The sequence below is a fragment of the Pituophis catenifer genome, unplaced genomic scaffold, assembly GCF_029215685.1.
Source record: "Pituophis catenifer annectens isolate HBS135680 unplaced genomic scaffold, rPitCat1.0.hap2 SCAF_2, whole genome shotgun sequence".
In the NCBI taxonomy this organism is placed as follows: Eukaryota; Metazoa; Chordata; class Lepidosauria; order Squamata; family Colubridae; genus Pituophis; species Pituophis catenifer.
This window is the reverse complement of record NW_027256882.1, coordinates 36609308-36630904: the sequence shown is the minus strand read 5'-3', so window position 1 is coordinate 36630904 and position 21597 is coordinate 36609308. Positions and strand designations below refer to the sequence as shown.

Sequence of the window (21597 nt, the reverse complement as noted above, 5' to 3'; positions counted from 1 at the left end):
CAGACACTGTATGTACAGTATTTGGAAATAGAAATGGATATTGAAATGGATATGGACATGGATAAAAAACAGGAACAAATTTTATTACTCAGAAGCACATCTTCATTGTCACATCATATCTACATGATTTCCCCCCCAAAAAAAATCATTCCGAATTGTACATATTTTTCTTTTGATTGAAGACTGTCAAAAATAATAATTTGTCTCATTAATTTATTCAAAGGGATGGAGAAAAAAATTAAAGTTGCTCCAATGTTCATGTTGATATTTTATCTATTCTTAATCTATAGAATGTTATCTGTCACTCTCTTTTTTTCTTTCTTGATCTCTCCCATTTATGTATATCTATCTATCTATCTATCTATCTATCTATCTATCTATCTATCTATCTCATTTATCAAACTATGAATGATCTTATATCATTGAGCCAGAAGAGATCCATCAAATATATATATATAATATTTGAAATTAACTATTTTTTAAAACAAAGTCAGAACATCGCCCCAGAAAATAAAATATAACATCAGCACACCAACCTATATAGTAACAAAAACAGACATCATCATTAGCCATAGTCTTTAATTTAATCTAAAACCATATCAGAACATCTCGGGTCAGTTTATCTGGCCTGGTTTCAGAAATTTTATTAATGTCATAATATGAATTCAGATTAGGACAATTGAAGGATATGATTATTTCAAATATTTTGAGTTGGTTTAGCAACTTTATTACTCAATTATTATAATTCAAAATTCACATGGAATGAAGAAAGATAAGCGACAAGACATAAAACATTACTTCTAAGTATGTGATTTTATGCTGCATGTAAACTGTACAAAAATGAACACCAACACAAGGAGACTTAATGATTTTTTATCATCAGATGTTCTTTGGTGTTCATGTCAGGTCTGAGGATAATAATGTAGCATTTGGGGATAAAGATGCAGCCCAGTAAACCCAGGCCAGAGGCCAGGATGGAGAAGATCTGCACGGCTACCATGTATTTCCCCTTGGTGCTCAGATATGTGGGAACAAAGGAGATCCAAACGCTACAAAAAACCAACATGCTGAAGGTGATCAGTTTGGCTTCATTAAAAGCCCCTGGCAGATTTCGAGCCAGAAATGCCACCAAGAAACAGATGGCAGCCAAAAAACCCATGTAGCCAAGAGCAGAGTAGAACATGGTGACAGAGCCTTCATTGCACTGCAGCAGGATGTGTTCTGGTTGGGAATGAAAGTCAGAATCTGGGAATGGGGGAAAGACTCCCAGCCACATCATACAGAGGCCTACTTGAATACCAGAGCAGGATAAAACAATAGAGTTGGCCAGACTCTTCCCCAGCCATTTCCTCATGCTGCTGCCTGGCTTTGTGGCCAGAAAGGCCACCACCACCATGACAGTCTTGGCCAGCAAGGAAGACACAGCAACTGAGAAAACAATACTGAAAATGGTTTGTCGAAGGAGACAGGTCATTTTCACGGGGCGACCGATGAATAGAAGGGAGGTCAAAAAAGAAAGCAGGAGTGAAACCAGGAGGATGTAGGTGAGTTCACAGTTGTTGGCTTTGACTATGGGAGTGTCTCGGTATTTCATGAAGATTCCCAGAATAAAGGCGGTGGTTAGGGACAAAGTGATCGCAAAAAAAGCCAGGATGAGTCCCAACAATTCTTGATAGGATAAGAAGCTTATATTTTTGGGGACACACTGATCTCGCTTCTTATTGGAATACTGGTCATCTGGACACTTTTCACAATGGGCTGCATCTGAGAAAAAAAATGGTTATCATGAATCTGTTTCTGCAGCTGTAGGAGCATGAAAACCACATCAGAAATCAATTACTTCATTTTCAAAGAATAATATAATATTTCTGCCCAGGGATATCCATGCAATACTACATTAGTTAACACTCTTTTTAAAGATGAATGAATGAAGATGAATGTGATTATCAGTTCTCAAATCTTCTTTCCTAAAACAAAGCAAGAAAGTAGCAACTCAGTAGAAATCAGCAAACTTTTATTATTTATTTTAATGCTCACATCATCATCCAAATTTGGCGATAGTGCCCAATCTTTGAAGTTTGTGGATGTCTTCAAGAAATTTAATGTTTTTCTTACTTCTTGATCAAATACCTCCCCCCCCAAAAAAAACAAGATAGAATATTGATTGTATCTTGAATTTTTGGGGTTATTTTTGGAGCCACCTACTGTACCTTCTTGCCCAGAGAATGTTCCTTCCATACACAGAGAACAGTCATAGCAGCAAACTGGGGCTCCCTCTCTCACAAGCTTGGCATAACCTGGGGAGCAACTTTCTGTACATCTTGAATAAGGCACCATCTAAACATAAACAGAAAGATTAGTCAGGGTGATATACTGTATGAATTAGAAGGAATTACTGAAATCAAGTGGCTTCCAAAAGCTCAGGAGCACATTGAGCGAAATCAGTCAAGAAGTAGTGGCATGAACTGTAATTACTCTACTTGCAAGGGGCCAATGAAAGGTCATTCTCTTTCTCTATCAATCTCTATTGTAGATCCCAAAACAGACTCACTGCCTTATTTTTTTCCCCAAAGGAAAGTATTTCCATTACAAAAGGTGTTTCTCCTTAGGGCATGTATGAGAATGCTTACCGTATTTTTCGGACTATAAGCACCAAGATGTTGAAGAGGAAAACAAGAAAAAAAGTTTTTGTCCTCCCCAGACCCCTATGAGCACTCTGTAGGCCTCCCAAACCCCTGCGCATCCTGTTTTTGCAAAAAACGGGCCTGTTTTTCCCAAAAAAAGGATGCAAAGGGGGATTGGGAGGCCTGCAGAGTGCTCCTGGGGTCTGGGGCAGGCAAAAATGCAATGGTTGGGAGGGGTATCTTTTTTTATTAAAAAGTTTTCTTATTTTAAACACATTAAAACAAACACAAAACAGACAACACTTATATATCTATCATTTTTCTGTTGTTAACAGCTCATTTAAGGTGATCCTTTCTTATTATTTACTTATATTCTAACTTTATCTTATTCTACTTAAATAATCTAATTTCCCTTATATCAACTACTCTTTCCTTTGATCATCAACACATTCAAGCAACATTATCACAGAAATAAACATTGAAATATTATTTCACTTCCCCCTATAAGAGGGTTGTCTTATACTCCAAAAAATACGGTATATATTTTTTCTCCATCTTTGCTTTCTCAGGAAATCTCCAACATCTAGATTTGTTGAGAGTCCCTATCTTTCTCTCCTACAAATGATCATGGTATCATCATATGTAAATGACTTTTTTAGCTGCCCTCATTTCCTTTGCCACATTCTTAGTGATATCTTTCTTTTATGCAATTCAGTGGGCTAAATCCTTCATATTCTGGATTTTTCTCCCAAAGGTGCTTTTTCAAAAGACAACTGATCTTTGTTTTCCCTTGAAGACTTTTCGCTTATCATTCCAGAAGATTCTTCAGTTCGGACTGAATGGTGGAGTATGGAATATCCATATTCCATACAATCATTTGGTCATTAGCAGTCTTTCTGAAAGTTGTTGCGGCCACTTGGAATTTATCTCTGCCCTCAGAGTCACGTGAATAGTGCAAATGATTGTGGTTACAACACTGTCTTTTCAGCAGTTCCAAATCTTTCCATCCTCCACTATTTAGTCAGAACTGAAGAAGCTTCTTGGATGAGAAGTGAAACATTTTCAAGGGAAAACAAAGTCCTGGTGCCTTTTGAAAAAGCAATTTGATAAAACCTGGATGACTGAGAATCTCCATAGACATTCTGGATTTTCTCTTACTGAGAACAAGATAATTTGATGTATTATAAATTATGGCAACATATTCAAGTTCAATAATGTAGATTGCAAATCCCACAATACAATGCAGCAGGTTCCAGTGTATGATAGATTATTGTAAAACCTCTAAAGTAAAATAATATCTAATGAATTAATAAGGCTTTATGTTCTCTTATTTGGAAGTTATCTCAATTGGCCTCAATAAGACTTATTTCTGAACAGAACAATTTCCACATCTGGAGATAAAAAGATGAGCAAAATCGAAGCAGCCTCAATTACTTTGTTAAATAAAGTTGGCCATTGGATGTCACTTTGGTTGACAGAAATCTTGACTTCCGCTTGCATTTCTACAGTCCCAATTTTCACCCCTGCATCTGATTTGTTCAAAGCTGATGTCCACTGAATGATATCAAAGTCACCAACAGGAAGTCCATTTTCATCAAAAGAAATCCCATCTCTGGAAATATTGTGATGATGGAAGTTTCTCAGGAACCTATGAAGCTGCAGAAACATAAAAAGAAAACATTCCAGTTTTTGCCTTTATTCAATGTTTTCCTTGCTATTATTCTGGATTGGAGGTACTCTGAATAATTCAACCTCTTCAAATCACCACTACAGTCTGAAGCAGATTGATTCAGCATTTCATGGGAAGCTTCTTTCAGCCATTCTCCAGGAATTTACAGCTCTTTTTCAAATATTTATAGAAGAGAAGAGAAGAGAAGAGAAGGGAAGGGAAGGGAAGGGAAGGGAAGGGAAGGGAAGGGAAGAGAAGAGAAGAGAAGAGAAGAGAAGAGAAGAGAAGAGAAGAGAAGAGAAGAGAAGAGAAGAGAAGAGAAGAGAAGAGAAGAGAACAGAAGAGAAGGGAAGGGAAGGGAAGGGAAGAGAAGAGAAGAGAAGAGAAGAGAAGAGAAGAGAAGAGAAGAGAAGAGAAGAGAAGAGAAGAGAAGAGAAGAGAAGAGAAGAGAATAACAGAGTTGAAAGTGACCTTGGAGGTCTTCTAGTCCATCCCCTGCTTAGGCAGAAACCCTACACCATTCCAGACAAATGGCTATCCAACATCTTCTCAAAAACTTCTAGGTTGCATCTCTCCTTGATTAGTTTCCACCCATTGTTTCTTGTCCTGCCCTCAGGTGCTTTGGAGAATAGTTTGACTCCCTCTTCTTTGTGGCTGCCCCTGAGATATTGGAACACTGCTATCATGTCTCTCCTAGTCCTTCTTTTCATTAAACTAGACATACCCAGTTCCTGCAACCGTTCTTCATCTGTTTTCGCCTCCAGTCCTCTAATCATCTTTGTTGCTCTTCTCTGCACTCTTTCTAGAGTCTCAACATCTGTTTTTACATCGTGGCAACAAAAACTGGATGCAGTATTCCAAGTATGGCCTTACCAAGGAATTATAAAGTGTTATTAACACTTCCCGTGATCTTGATTCTATCCCTCTGTTTATGCAGCCTGCAACTGTGTTGGCTTTTTAGGCAGCTGCTGCACACTGCTGGCTCATATTGAAATGGTTGTCCACTAGGACTCCAAGATCCCCCTCACAGTTACTACTATTGAGCAAGGTACCATATATACTGTACCTGTGCACTTTGTTTTTCTTGCCTAAATGTAGAACCTTACTTTTTTCTCCATTGAATTTCATTTTGTTAGATAGCGCCCAATGTTCATGTCTTTCAGGATCCTTCTGTGTTTTAAGCCTATCTTCCAGAGTGTTGGCTATTCCTGCCAGCTTGGTGTCATCTGCAGATTTGATGAGTTCCCCATCTATCCCCTCATCCAAGTAATTCATTATCTCACATTCTTGAAAACATGGAATAGATAACACCACCATCAGGTGGCCTTGTAACTGGATAACAAATTATATTCAACATGTAGTCCTCTGGGGAACCTCATCCACATGGAGGGAAGTAAGCAATGGGAACCTCAAGTTTCCATTTTAGGCCCAGCACCCTTCAATATCTTCAAAAATGATCTAGGTGAGGGAATTGAGGGGTAACTGATCAAATTTGCAGATGACACTAAGCTGGCAGGAATAGCCAACACCCCAGAAGACAAGGTCATGATCCAAAAAGATCTTGACAAATTGAACATGGGCCCCTATCTAACAAAATGAAATTCAAATTAGATAAAAGTAAGGTTTTATACTTAGGCAAGAAAAACCAACAGTATAGGTACAGACTACGTGAAATTTGGCTTAATGCCAGCAACTGTGAGTAGGATTTTGGAGTCCTAGTGGACAATCACTTAAAAATGAGCCAACAATGTGTGGCAGCAGACAAAAATGCCATTGCAATCCTAGGCTGTGTTAATAAAGGGATAAAATCAAGATCACATGAAGTTCTAATATTGCTTTACAAAGTCTTAGTAAGACCATATTTAGAATACTGCATCCAGTTCTGGTCAACACAATATAAAAAAGATATTGAAACACTGGAAAGTCTGTAGAGATGAGCAAGAAAAATGATTAGGGGGCTGAAGGTTAAAACATACCAAGAACAGTTACAGCAGGGGTAAAATCCTACTGGTTCGGACCGGTTTGGGGGAACCGGTAGGGATGATTGGCATCAGTTCGCTGAACCAATAGCAATCATCCCTGGTGACCCATACATGCCCGCTCTCCTTCAAAATAACATATTGAAATATTGAATAATTAAATAATGGAGAGTTATAGTTGAGCATAAATATGTGTATTACTATTAGAACCATAAAGCCTATTAAATATAAAAGCCTGTTAAAACCATAAAAGCCTGTAAATTATAATTAATTATAATATAATTATTAATATTTTATTTACAGTAAAAGGAATGACACTCAGAATACAGTGATTGGCATAAAAATAAAATATGGAAATATGGAATAACTAATAATGTAAGGTTATAATTCAACAAAATATGTGTACTATTATGAGAACTATATATGCTTGTCAACTGTAGCAAATATGATGAATATTATTTTTTTTGTACAAAAATGTAAGTCACTCAGGTGCCACACTGTTCAGGCACTGATATGGTTGTAAAAAATGAAAAAATAAAATTAAAAAAAACTTAAAAAAAAAACATTTAGAGACTGTTTAATGTTAGGGTTCCAAATAATAGGCCCATAGCAAACAAGACTCTAAGGCAAGCACGTTCCCCAAATATCAGTTTTATTGGACATATCATATAGGCACAGGCTGGTGAAAACTGACTCTAAATGTTCCCACAGTTTTCACCTAATTAAAGGAAAGTTTTCCTCCTCTTGCCAAACAGTCAGTCACATGGTCCAATCAAGATATCATCTGGTTGCCTGGTGACTTTACTCATCCTCCCTCCGGACATCAGTGGGAACAAAAAGTATTTTGTTTTGGCTACAAACTCCAGCTATGTCTATTCCCCCCTCCCTCTCTACCTCTCAGATCCAATGTGGCAACACTGAAGCTTCCAACATGGCCTCAGTCAGGTCAGCTTCAGGATTGACACTCACTCTCAAATACCACAAACTGGGCAACTGCTCTTTGGAATATCTCACCCCTTTCTACATCTAATTTAATATTGAGGAATTGGAAGGGGAGAATCAATGGAACCTCAAAGGAGGAGACTTACCTGCCATGGCTGTACAATCTGGGGTGATTGATGATCTCCAACTTGCATTCTCCTCTTACTCCGTTGGGAGGAGGAGGCAGCACTGAGGACCCAGGCCACAATTTGAATTATTTGGGAAATACTGGAGGAATCCTGAGACAGGATTCTTGCAATCACATCATGGGTTGGGAATTCCCAATTCTCTTTTTCTCTGCATTTTTTCCAAACTTTCTTAGATAACACAGGACTTGAATAAGAACATTGAAACACTTTCTTTCCATACAATAAGACCATGGATGCATAAGATTTGTCATAATACTGAGTCCTTCTCTTTGTCTGGATGTGGAAGGAAAACAAAGCATTTTTATTTTGGAGATCAACCAAGAGGTCAAAACTACCTACACTTAAAGCTGTCAAAGTTGTTGCAATCCACACCCTTCCCAAAGTGGATGCATTAGTCGTATCAATTATTTGTATTATTGTTGCTAAAATTCCTGAGGCCTGAAAATCCAGTTGGCATACTATAATTTTTATTTGACTCTTGATAAGAGAGTAGAACTTTTTCCTTTTTTCTTGCGTGAGAATTTTTCCAGCACTTGTCGGCACATTTGCTTCTGGGACAAATCCTGAGAGGACAATGCAAATCCCATTTTTTAGAGCGAGAACTTCCAAACGTCTTTTGAATTTTTCTCCTTTTTCATTGTCCTGAGAAAGGAGGCCGATCCACGTCCATTGGAAATGCAGGAGCAACTGGATGATTGCTGAGTAAGGAGGTTCTTGGTTTGGGGTCATCCGATATGAAAAAGGAAAACGATGATTTTTCTCAGCCATCTGGTTGATTACATTATAGTTGATCTAAGATGAAAGAGAAGGTATTGGTAGTGTAGGAAGTTAGCACCAAACCCCCTCCTAGGAAAATGAGATATTTTAGGATATATTAAAAGGGAAGAACATTTCCCCTAAAAGGGAGGCAGAAAGTATAATTTGTCTAGAAGAAGTGCATATTAAAAAGCAACATGGTAGAGCCAAAATTAGGGAAAATATTCTCTTCATTGCCACAATATAAGAAAAGAGGAGTTGTTTTATATATTAGAGATACAATCCGAATGAAGTCATGTTAAAGATGAAATTACCCAAGTCATGGGTAATATATATTACACTTGTTCCCAAGGAGGACACCGACCCACAACAAATCAAGAATTATAGGCCTATTTCTCTGCAAAACTCAGACTACAAAATCTTTGCTTCAATATTGGCAGAAAGACTTAAATTATATTTAAATAATTTTATACACTCTGATTAAAATGGGTTTCTGCCAAAAAGACAAGTTAAGGACAATATGAGAATAATTCTGGATACTTTGGAATATTACGAGGCACATCCTGAAAAGCAAATGGCTTTGATATTTCTAGATGCTCAGAAAGCCTTCGATAATGTGAACTGACAATTTGTGTTATTACAGCTGGAACAGATGGGCCTTGGCAAAAAATTTATTCAAGCCATAGAAGCCATATACTACAAACAAACAGCAAAAGTAATGATAAATGGAGAATTGACAGAGTCTATTGAAATAAAAAAAGGTTCGAGACAAGGTTGTCCACTGTCACCTTTATTGTTTGTATTAACATTAGAAATGCTAAACAGAAATATTAGAGAAGATAAAGATATAAAGGGAATGAAGATCCAAAAGGAAGAATACAAATTGCAAGCATTTGCTGATGACCTGGTTTTTTATTTTTGAAGATCCATTAGAATCAACAACTAAATTGATTGACAAGATAGGAGAATATGGAAAAGTAGCTGGTTTGAAAATAAATAAAGACAAAATGAAGTTTTTGACAAAAAATATGTTAATAAAACAAAAAGAAGAATTGGTGGAAGTATCGAAGATGAAGGTCACAAATAAGTTTAAGTACTTGGGGATATATCTGACAGCAACATGTAGTTCACTTAAAGAGAATAACTATAATAAACTCAAGCAACAGATAGTGACAGATTTGGCAAAGTGGGAAAATTTACAACTGTCATTGATAGGGAGAATATCAATGATTAAGATGAATATATAGCCTAGAATTCTGTACTTGTTCCAGAGAATTCCAATCAGATTGGGGAAAGATTATTTTGAAGATTTGAATAAAATAGTGATGAAATACATTTGGCAGAGTAAAAAAGCGAGGATAAAACTAAAGTTGTTGCAAAATGCTAGAATGCGAGGAGGTTTTGGCTTACCTAATTGGGAACTATATTATCAAGCGACAAGTTTGATGTGGATCAAGGAATGGATAATGTTAAAAAATGTTAGATTATTGACTTTAGAAGGACATGATTTGTTATTGGGTTGGCATGGCTTTTTATGGTACAAGGAAACATAAACACAGGGGTATTTTAGAAGACATTTTATATGAGATGCTTTGCTATTAAACTGGGAAAATGTAAAAAGATAACATTATTTAAAAATTCCAGTCTGGTTATCATCTATTGAAGCTTTCTCATATTTGATAATATTTAGAAAGGAACATAAAATGACAATGTCAACTGCATATAAAGAAAATTTGTATAAGATGTTTTAGAGGTGGCATTTACCCCCGACGAGGATAGCCAGAATGTTCAAGAATAAATCTGAAAAATATTGGAAATGTCATCAGATACCGGGCTCATATTACCAAATGTGGTGGACGTGTGTAGAAGCTAAGAGATACTGGACTAAAATCCACACATGGGTGGAAAAAATGACACAAAAACACATAGATTTTAAACGAGAGATTTTTTTATTGGGGATTGTACCTGGAATATACAATAGAGAATTGAGATATTTGATTGTGCATGTATTAACAGCGGCTAGAATTCTGTTTGCTAAAAATTGGAAAAATGAGAAAATCTCAATGCAAGAAGAAGTTATTGAGAAAATAATGGAATGTGCAGAAATGAGTAAATTGATATTTGAAATTAAAGAACAAGAAGATAAACAATACTATAAGATATGGGACTTATTTTATCAATGGTTAGATAAAAAGATATGGAAATGAAATATGGTAGAGATCTTTCTAATACAAGTAATGTAGAATTATATAAAATATAATATAAAGATGTACTATTATTGGAACGATGTAAGAGGATAAAATGAATGGTATAATACAAATTAACTCAAACTTTGAATAGGGTGAAGATGCACAAAAGACTTGTAACCAACCGACACCCTGTTTGTATTTGTAATTGAAGATGGTTTTTTATTTGTTTTTTTAAATATTTGTTTAAATTTTTTTTTTTTCAAAAAAAAAAAGATAAATAATAAAGCTCAAATTCAAAAGCCTGGAGAGGGCATAAAACTCAGTCACTCACAGCATCTCTTCCCTTTTGTTCTTCACCCAACATCATCAAGGCAAATGATCCTGTCCACCATTAATACCACCTTTCCAAGCAACTTCCTTGAATCCTGCGTCTTTCCCCCCACCTTGGAACTGAACCCAGAAGGATATTTCTTCCAACAGTAGTTTCTGCCAGTTTTAATGATAAAAGTAAGATGGTAAATCTAAGAGAGATGTTTCAAACGATAACTGCACGAATTTTGCTGGTTCTCTGGATGTTCTGTCCTGTTGTCTTGTATGCTGCCTTTGAAACCAGGGAGCTCTGAATTATCTGTGGGCGATGTTCATTGGTGGTCCTCATAGAACACACCCTTCTGGTCACATTAGAACTCTGTGGGTCACCCATCCACTCAGTCAATTAGTCAATCAGAATAGAGCTGGAAAGTCTTCTAGTCCAACCACCTGCTCAAGCAGGAGACCCTAGTCCAGGGGTATCAAACTCAAGGCCCGAGGGCTGGATCTGGCCTGCAGGGTGCTTAGATCTGGCCTATGTGGCCGCCCTTGAAATAGCAAAGGACCAGCCCGCAGTGCCTCTGCCAGTGAAAATGGAGTTAGAGAGGGCCGGGCATGGCCCTCCCGAGCTCTGTTTTGGCAAGGAGAGGGTTGCAGGAGGCCATCCCAGATGAAAACAGATCTCGGGAGCCCATTTTTGCTGGCAAAGCATTCAGGCCACTGCAGGTTCCCCTGACACAAGTGACGTCATGCTGCCCATTCCCACCTTGGCCATGCCTCCACCCGAAGTCAGACACAACCTGGATGTGGCCCTCAATGAAATCGAGTGACACCCCAGCCCTAGTCCAACCCCCTGCTCAAGCAGCAGACACAAGACCATTTTACACAAGTGACTGTCCAGTCTCTTCTTAAAAAGCCCCAGTGATGAAGCACCCACAACTTGTAAAGGCAATCTGTTCCAATGATTAATTGTCCTCAAAGCCTTAATTCCAGGTTGCTTCCCTCCTTGATTAGCTTCCATCCATTGCTTCTTGTCCTGCCTTCTGGTGCTTTGGAAAATAAATTAATCTCCTCCTCTTTATGGCAGCCTCACAAATACTAGAATACTGCTATGCACTCATGGAATATCTTTTTAAACTGACAAACATATTAATTTCTCATAGATTACTACTGCTTACTTGATTGTTTCGTATGTTGGGCTTCAAATATTGTTATATCCCCCCTCAGGAATTGTTTAATATTGGTGTATTATTTCATTGTCTTCATTCATATAATTGATTTCAAATCATTCTATATAAACTCTTTAATTGGCTGAATTTCTTTCAGACATTTGAAATGCAGAAGTCAGTTTAATAACCTCCTTTAAAAAAAAAACCCCAAATCAACTGACATTTTGCCAAGCTCCAGTTCAAAATAGGAAATAATATTATGACATACTTTCTTCTGTGTTGTACACTAATTGTTTTGTTAGTTGTGAAGTCATGTCTGACCCATCGTGACCCCATGAACAATGTTTCTCCAGGCCTTCCTGTCCTCTACCATCCTCTGTAGTCCAGTTAAGCTCACGCCTACTGCTTCAGTGATTTGATCCAACCACCTCATTCTCTGTCGTCTCTTTCTTCTTCCTCACCCAGCATTGTCTTTCCTCCAGTGAGTCCTTCCTTCTCATTAGGTGGCTAAAGTATTTGAGTTTCATCTTAGGATATGGCCTTCTAAAGAGCAGTCAGGGTTGATCTCCTCTAGGACAGTGGTCACCAACTGGTGGTCCATGGACCACTGGTGGACCACAAGAAAATTTTGGTGGTCCTCAGAAAAATTATTTGCAGTTTTTATATTGCACTAAATCAGGGGGTCCCCAAACTACGGCCACTGTGTCGGATATGTGCAATGAATGTTTGCGTTGCTGCAGAGACAACTGGGGTCTCTTCTGGGGTCATCCTGTGTGGGTCAGAGGAGGGAAGAAATTTTGACTTGGGGTCTGTTTCAACCTCCTGGTGCGGGGCTTTGGGCAAAGGCTGGAGGGAAGTGCGGCTGGTAGCGAAGAGCCAGATGGCCTTGTTGCATTGAGACTGCATCATGGCCTGGAATCGGCTGACCAGCTCAGCCTGCTGAGCCTCCAGGTGCTGGCAACTGGCCTTGTACTCCCGCAGGTCTTGCCTCTGCTTGAAAAGCCTATGCTCATAGTCCTCAGTGAGGTGCTTCTGCTGAACCTCTAGGACTAACCGGTTGATCACCTTGCAGTCCAAGGGACTCGTAGGAGTCTTCTCCCACTACCATAATTCAAAGGCCTCAGTTCTTTGGTGCTCAGCCTTTTTTATGTACACTATTTTTTATATATACACTAGAGAAAGTATGTAAAAGCTACTTATCTTGACCCATTCATTGTTTTTTCATATCTTTCTTTTGAATTTTTTACTTCAGTCTCAAGATTATAAAAAAATGAGGAATTCCTCACTGTGAGAGTTATTAAGAGTTGGAACAGCCTGCCTCCTCGAGCTCCACTGCTGGTTATTTTAAAGGAAAACTTGGACAGCAATTTGTCTGTAGTGGTCTGACCATTCCTCCTCTGTGTAAGGAGTTGGACTTTTTATTCTATGATTCTATGGAAAAAAAACCTCTTTTGTATTGGTCACTAAATTTTAAAAGTCACTGATTCAACCCTCATACATTGTTTGACAAAGTCTAACTTTTCGAAAGTAATAATTTTCAAAATTCCCAATGGTCACACCCAGACTTTTTCTACTACCAGAGGCCTGTTGGCCACAGGGCCCGAAGCCAAAGGATGGATAGATAGATAGATAGATAGATAGATAGATAGATAGATAGATAGATAGATACAGTGGTGGACTGCAACTGGTTTAACAACTGGTTCTGTGAGCACACATTTTGCGTTCGTGTACAGGGCTCAAAATACATCAATATCAAGCTCTATAACTTACCTTCTAGGGAAGCCCCGGTAAGTAAAACAGCTGAGGGGTGGAAATCCACCATGCCACGCAAATCAGCTGGGCTTAGAAACACGGAAATATAGGACAGGATAGGGTGGGGGCGGGTAGGTGGGCAGGGACAACTGATCGCCGGAACCACTGGTTTGCTAGAACTGGTCCAAACCAGAAGCAGCCCATCACTTTATGTATAGACACATACCTTGTGAATTAACAATTCTTTCAAATCTTCTAATATTTACTCTCTGACTTTCAATTTATTTGGAGAAATATATACAAGTGCTGCTTTCTAGGCAAATATGAACAATTTACAACACGGAATTAGTTTCATTTGGCTTTATACCTGTGGAATTTTATAGATGCTCAAGACATTGGAAATATGATCAAAGAGTTCAGAATCCATCTCTTCAAGAATCGCCAGCAGGTTCTTTTGTCTTCCACATCTGTAGTTTGGGATGTTCTCCTGTCCTGTAGACAGCACATCCAGCATGGCCTCATATGTCATTCTTGCATTGAAAAAGTTCTCATACATGTTGTAGCCCAGGGTGATGTTGGGTAAGAGCCTTGAATTCTGGTTGACTTCATGAACAGCCAACAAGAAGGGCAGAATGTTGTAAAAAGTGCTTTCACTGCAACGTAAGAAATTTCATCATCTTTTTTTGCTCTATATCAACGATTTATGTGATCAACTTAAAAGCAATTGCATTCTTTTTGCCGATGACGTAAAATTATTCAATTCTACAGATAATGCTGTTGTTTTGCAAAGTGATCACGATTATGAGTCTGAATGGTCAGCTTTCCATTAATAAATGCTCTGCCTTACATATTGGTAAACATAATCAGAATGTCAAGTATGAGATAGGTGGCATTGATTTAGTAGATGACCCTCACCTTGTTAAGGACCTAGGAGTATTTATCTCTGATGATCTATCCTCCAAAGCTCACTGTAACAGCAATGCTAAAAAAGCATTAAATGTTGTAAGGTTAATTTGACAAAGGTTTTATTTCTGGAAACATTGTATTGCTCATTAGACCTTATGAAACTTATGCTAGATCAATCTTAGAGTATTATTCAACCGTTTGGATTCCCCACCATATATCTGACAACAGTACAATTGAGAGGGTTCACAAGTACTTCACGAGAAAAGTCTTGCACTCTTTTGTACACAATGGAATTCCCTATGCTACTAGGCTCTAAATTCTCGGTTTGGATAACTTGGAGCAGTGTCGCTTGCGTTCAGGCCTAGGTATTGAATACAAAATTATACGTAATAATGTCTTACATGTAAATGACCTTTTCTGTTTTAATCGCAATAATATGTGTGCGAACAACTGCTTTAAACACTATGTAAATTGTCGAAGTCTGGAATGCCCTACCTGATTCAGTTGTCTTAGCTACAAATTTCCACAGTTTCAGTCACAAGTTGAGTTCAATGGAACTTACATTATATTTAAGTGGTCAGTAGAGAGACTGTGTGTAAGTGCACTAATGTGTCTATCGTCCAGAGGTAAAATTCAGCAGGTTCTGACAGATTCTGGAGAACTGGTAGTGAAAATTTTGAGTAGTTGGGAGAACTGGCAAATACCATCTCTGGCTGGCCCCAGAGTCAGGTGGTAATGGGGATTTTGCAGCATCATTTCCTTGCCTTGCCCACCAAGCCACACCCACCAAGCCACACCATGCCCACCAAGCCACACCCACAGAACTGGTAGTAAAAAAAATTGAATTTCACAACTCCTATCATCCCTGTCATTGAATTTATATTCTCTTATTCGCGTTCTCATTTTTCTTTGACAAATTTCAATAAAGAAAGAAAGAAATCTTCAGTTTGGATTTTCATGAAAGCATGTCATATTTACTGTAGCTTTATATCTGTATAGTGCAATGCTAAAAAGATAATCAACTTCTCTTTATTCATGTCAGGGATCCGACAGATGCCCTAATTAAATCATGAGCCTCTAACCAAGCTTCAAAAGAAATCCAGTTAGTCATTAGGAGCTTCATGTAGGCACTTTCCCAAGTGAAGCCAAATCTGACCCCACGTAAATAATGCCCCAATCATGACCTTGTTTTCCTCCTCCCCGTATGGTGTGTCATCAATCGCATTCGCCAACAAAAAGAAAGTGTGAAGGTTTCTTACTATTGTAACTGTTTCAATCTGCTTAGAATAAACTTTTTGCAAAACCAAAGCATTTATTTTATCCACTTACCTATTTATAAAGCTAACATATCACTCATATCAATTCAAAACAATCCATAAAATGCAATTAAAATCATACCACTCAGGTGTGAACTAAATCACATCTCTGATGAATATACAGTAGAGGTGACAAATAGATTTAACGAATTAGATCTGATAGACAGAGTGCCTAAATAACTATGGACGGATGTTCGCAACATTTTATAACAAATAGCAATTAAAATCATCCCAAAGAAAAAGAAAGGCAAGAAAGCAAAATGGCTAAATAAGTTAAATGAATAAATAAGTTGCTGACTCCACAGTACCAAGGTAATCATTTTGAAAGCAGGCAGAACCCCAAACAGGCAAGATTCATCATGGGACAGTGTTGGCAGTGCCCAGTGTTGAGGCTGACACTTGTGGAAGAATTTAAAAAGAAACTTTGCAAATTCAGGTTTTACAAAATCATCAGGTTCCCCAAGAGCCTTTTCTCTAAAGCAAATTGGGATGAGCAATAATGACTTGCCTTTCTCAAGGTGAGGAATAGGGGAAAGGAAATCATTCCTAGAAAAGACATTGGAGGTATGTGGTTGGAGAAGATGACACAGAAACATATCAGTTTAAAACCTGAACTATTCCTGTTGGGGATTCTACCAGAAGTTTATAGTAAAGAAAATGTATACTTGATTATTCATGTAATAATTGCAGCTAGAATTGTATTTGCACAAAATTGGAAAAGTGAAGAGATCCCTACGGATGAAAATATGATTAAGAAAATATTAGAATGTGCAGAAATGAATAGAATAGAATAGAATAGAATAGAATAGAATAGAATAGAATAGAATAGAATAGAATAGAATAGAATAGAATAGAATTCTTTATTGGCCAAGTGTGATTGGACACACAAGGAATTTGTCTTGCTGCATATGCTCTCATAAAAGAAAAAATATATAGATACATTGATTAACACTTGCAATCAAAGGAAAGGAAGAATCTGATTATTATAATATTCTATCAATGGTTAGAGAATAAATATAAAAGCAATGTATTATAAAGGCAAATAAGAAGGGAAATGTTATAAGACTAGGTATGTTAAATATTAGTAGTAATATAAGAATAAATACAAATAATGGATACGGTGGTAAATTTTAATTGTCATGACACAAAAACGTGTACTCAGACAACATGCTGTTTACTGAAAGAGGGAATGTTTGTATTAAAATAAAATAAAGAAAAGACATTGGAGCAAGTAAAATCAATCACCAGAATCCTTGGATGAGTTGGCAATTACCTTTTCAGTTGATGGGTTGGAGGCTTGGAGAATGAAAATGGGTACAATGGAACTACGAGTGCAGACATTATTCCCGTAATCCAGTAGTCTCCTGGCTTGTAGTAATGGAACCACTCGTTTTCTTCTACTATCACCTTAAATGGACATTTCATCAGCGTACTGACACAGGGAATTTGAGACAGAAACTGAAGCAGAAAAAGCTGTATATGCAGCAGCAGCAACATTTGACATACAGTATACTGCAGGAGATCCTTCCTAGAGTTCTTTCTTCAGCACAGAGCTAAATCTCAGAGATCACAAAAAGACCACAACTATAGTGAAGAAGGTCCAGTTTGCCCCCAGATTTGGAAGAGCTATCTGCAATTTCAGACTGCTAGAGTATTTGCCCAGCTTTACCCCAAACTCTGATCTCATCACAGGAGGCTGTTACAAATCAGATTATCACATGCTGTCTATGCCATTTGTTGTCACATAGATTAACAACTAATTGTGGTGGTGGAAATCCCATGAATCTTGTTCAAAGGAGAATAAATAATCATGATTTTGATAATTAGAAGGGGAATTGGGAACGAGCCTTGGCCATAAAAGTGTGCCGTTGGAGAAAAGAGTTTTCTTTTAGTCAGGAGAATAATCCTAATTTGAGAGTCAAGAAAGGAACAATTCAGGGAAGTTTGATTGTTTTTTAGTCTCCAAACTTATTCTTGAGATTGTAAAGATTTAAATGTGGAAAAACAGTTCAACACTCTTGAACTAGGCAGTGGGCCATTATAATTCCTTCTTATTTTGTCTGGTGTGGATGAGGCCATCTTCTTCAGTGAAGGTTAGACACTCCATGATGAGTTAATCATGAGTTGACTCTATAAAGTGCTTAGAGAGGGCTGTAAAGCACTATGAAGCGGTATATAAGTCTAAGTGCTATTGCTATTGGAGCCCCCTGTTAAATGTCTTGTGTCTTTCAAAATGTAGAAGGGACTATCAATCTTAATGTTTACAAAGAAGATCTAATCAAAATTCCCTGGGACATTAATCTAAAACAATGGCCCATTATTGACTTCTTCATGATAGCAATAGCAATAGCAGACTTATATAACACTTCACAGTGCCTTGTATATATAAAGCACTGTATGCTACTGTATGTACAGTATATGGAAATGGAAATGAATATGGACATGGATAAAAAACAGGAACCAATTTTAATTCTCATAAGCACATCTTATGAGATGTGCTTATGATGTCAGAGCATATCTACATGATCCCCCCCATCACTCAGAGCTGTACATATTTTTCTTTTGACTGAAGACTGTTAAAAATAATAATTTGTCTCATTAATTTATTCAAAGCGATGGAGAAAAAAAATTAAAATTGCTCCAAAGTTCATGTTGAAATTTGATCTATTCTGAATATATAGACTGTTATCTGTCTCTCTGTTTTTCTCTTTCTCAATATCTCCTATCTATCTATCTATCTATCTATCTATCTATCTATCTATCTATCTCATTTATCTATCTTTGAGTAATCTTACATTATCCAGCCAGAAGAGATCAATCAAATATATATTTTAAATTAACTAGTTTTTTAAAAAAATTCAGAACATCACCCCAGAAAATAAAATATAACAGCCGCACAACCAATTTATATAGTAACAAAAACATACATCACCATTAGCCATAGTCTTTAATTTAATCATAAAAACCATATCACAACATCTCTAGTTACAGTTTATCTGGCCTAGTTTCAGAAATTTTATTAATTTCATAATATGAATTCAGATTAGGACAATTGAAGGATATGATTATTTCAGATAATTTGAGTTGTTTTAGCAACTTTACTATTCAATTATTATAATTATTTTTTTTGGAATTTTTTTTTATTTTTAAACAAAACTTAAAACATAAAACAATTATCATCCATTACAATTATAGAAAGTGTATTGATCGGTTACAAATCTTTTGTGCTTAATCCTCTATCCAACATTTTCTTATTTAACAGTTTATTACTTTATTATTCTCATTTACCAATTATTTAACAGTAAATTGTCCTCTATAAGGGGGAAAAAAACCCCTTTATATGTTTTATTATCTTATCCATTTCATATTTCATATTTCATTTCCATTCTTTCTTGACTAACCATTGATAAAATAAATCCCATATCAAATAATATGGTTTGTCTTCTTGTTCCCTAATTCCAGTTTCTAGCAAATACAATTCTAGCCGCCATTAAAACATTCACAAATAAATATCTCATTTCTCTATTGTATATTTCTGGTAAAATCCCCAATAAAAATATCTCTGGTTTAAAGTCAATATGTTTCTTTGTCATTTTTTCCAACCATTTGTGGAATTTAGTCCAATATCTTTTAGCTTCGGCACATGTCCACCACATATGGTAATATGAGCCCGGAGTCTGATGACACTTCCAACATTTCTCCGATTTATTCTTGTACATTCTGGCTATTCTTGCCGGAGGTAAATGCCACCTGTAAAACATCTTATACAGATTTTCCTTATATTTATCCGGCCGTGCGGATCTGGATGGGGAGGAACAGGCTCAGGCTCAACCCATCCAAGACCGAGTGGCTGTGGTTTCTGATGTCCCGATATAGTCAGTTGACGCCATCGCTGACTATTGGGGGTGAATCGCTGGCCCCCACAGAGAGGGCTCGCAACTTGGGCGTCCTCCTGGACTCACGGCTGTCTTTAGAAGAGCACTTGACGCCGTGACCGGGAGGATTTTTCATCAGGTTCGCCTGATTCACCAGTTGCGTCCCTTTCTGGATTGGGACTCGTTACACACGGTCACTCATGCCCTTGTCACCTCCCGCCTGGACTATTGCAACGCTCTCTACATGGGGCTCCCCTTGAGGAGCACCCGGAGGCTCCAACTGGCACAGAGTGCAGCCCCGCGGGTGGTAATGGGAGCGACATGGCGTTCCCATGTAACACCTCTCCTGCGCGAGCTGCACTGGCTCTCGGTGGTCTTCCGGGTGCGCTTCAAGATTTTGGTTACCACCTTCAAAGCACTCCATGGCTTAGGACCTGGTTATTTACGGGACCGCCTACTACCACAAATAGCCTCCCACCGGCCGGTACGCTCTCATAGAGAGGGGATTCTCCGGGTGCCGTCAGCCAAGCAGTGTCGACTGGTGGCCCCCAGGGGGAGGGCCTTCTCTGTGGGGGCACCTACTATCTGAAATGAGCTCCCCCCGGAGATACGGAGGATCCCGGATCTACGCACCTTCCGCCGTACTCTTAAGACCCTCTTATTCCAACAAGCCGGCCTGGCCTAATTTTTTCTCCCCTTTTTAAATTTTGAATTGTAATTTTTAATTTGTTTTAAATTTATTGGGATTTTAATTGTCGTGGGCTAAATTATTTAATTTGGTTTTAAATTGTTTTTAACTTTTGTATTTCTGTATTTTATCCTGTGCCTGTTCACTGCCCTGAGTCCTTCGGGAATAGGGCGGTATACAAATTTAATAAAATCTAAATCTAAATCTAAATATGCTGTTGACATTGTCATTTTATAATTCTGCAACCATAATTTTTCCCATTTCTCTAAGTCAATCCCATGACCCACATTTTTCCCCCATGCAATCATTGTTTCTTTAACTTGTTCTTCTGCCAATTTTACTTCTAATAAATGATTACATGGTCATCAGAACCTGTTAAGATTTTATCTAAGTTTGTCAAGTTATTATAAAAACCCTCCTTTTTAGAATCTTCATCATATCTAGACTGTATTTGCATATATGAAAACCAATCCATTTCAAACTCTTGTTCTTCTAGTTCTTGCTTCGACTTAAGTTCACCCCTTTCATTTAATAATTCACCATATCTAACAATTTGTTCCTTTCTAAACATTATTGCATATGAGACTGCTTCAATAGGTGATAATAAGACTGGAAGTTTTAAATAGTAACATTGTTTAATCTTCTCCCAGTTTAATAACAAAGACTCTCGTATCATATGTCTTCTGAAATAACCCTGTACTTTTATACCACATAAAAGCCTGCCAACCCAACAATAAATCATGTCCTTCTAAAGTCAACAATCTAATATTCCTTAGCGTTAAGCTATTCTTTAATCCACATCAAGTTACAAGCTTGATAATATAATTCCCAATCCGGCAAACCAAAACCTCCTCTTGATCTAACATCTTGCATCAATTTTATTTTTATCCTTGCCTTTTTGCCCTGCCATATATATTTTAACACCATTTTATTTAAATCTTCAAAATATATTTTCCCCAACTTAATTGGAATTGTCTGAAATAAGTATATAAGTCTGGGCAGTATATTCATTTTAATAGTTGATATTCTCCCTATCAATGATAGCTGCAAATTCTCCCATTTTGTTAGATCTGTCGCTATCTGTTGTTCAATTATTATAATTATTATAATTATTATAATTCAAAATTCACATGGAATGAAGAAGGAGAAATGACAAGACATAAAACATTACTTCAAAGCATGTGATTTTATGCTGCATGTAAATTGTACAAAAATAAACACCAGCAAAAGGAGAC

General features: G+C 37.4%; 1 protein-coding gene across 1 annotated transcript; it reads right to left on the bottom strand.

Annotated features, from left to right (window-relative positions):
- Positions 1–862: 862 nt before the first annotated feature.
- On the bottom strand, positions 863–17224 carry LOC139310133 (vomeronasal type-2 receptor 26-like). Its single transcript, XM_070934290.1, has 5 exons — positions 17073–17224; positions 13945–14230; positions 12645–12926; positions 2211–2337; positions 863–1764 (listed from the first exon to the last, which is right to left on the bottom strand). Exons 1-5 carry the CDS (start codon positions 17222–17224, stop codon positions 863–865), a joined length of 1749 nt encoding a protein of 582 aa, XP_070790391.1.
- Positions 17225–21597: the final 4373 nt, after the last annotated feature.

What these genes read in the sequence shown, in the direction of transcription:
- LOC139310133 (XM_070934290.1), bottom strand. Translation starts at nt 17,224, where the DNA reads ATGAAATGTCCATTTAAGGTGATAGTAGAAGAAAACGAGTGGTTCCAT. An exon ending in CCAAAGCCCCGCACCAGGAG is followed by an intron (nt 2,338 to 12,644) that starts GTTGAAACAGAC and finishes GTTTATGTTTAG; the next exon opens with ATGGTGCCTTATTCAAGATG. An exon ending in AACATTCTCTGGGCAAGAAG is followed by an intron (nt 1,765 to 2,210) that starts GTACAGTAGGTG and finishes TTTTTTTCTCAG; the next exon opens with ATGCAGCCCATTGTGAAAAG.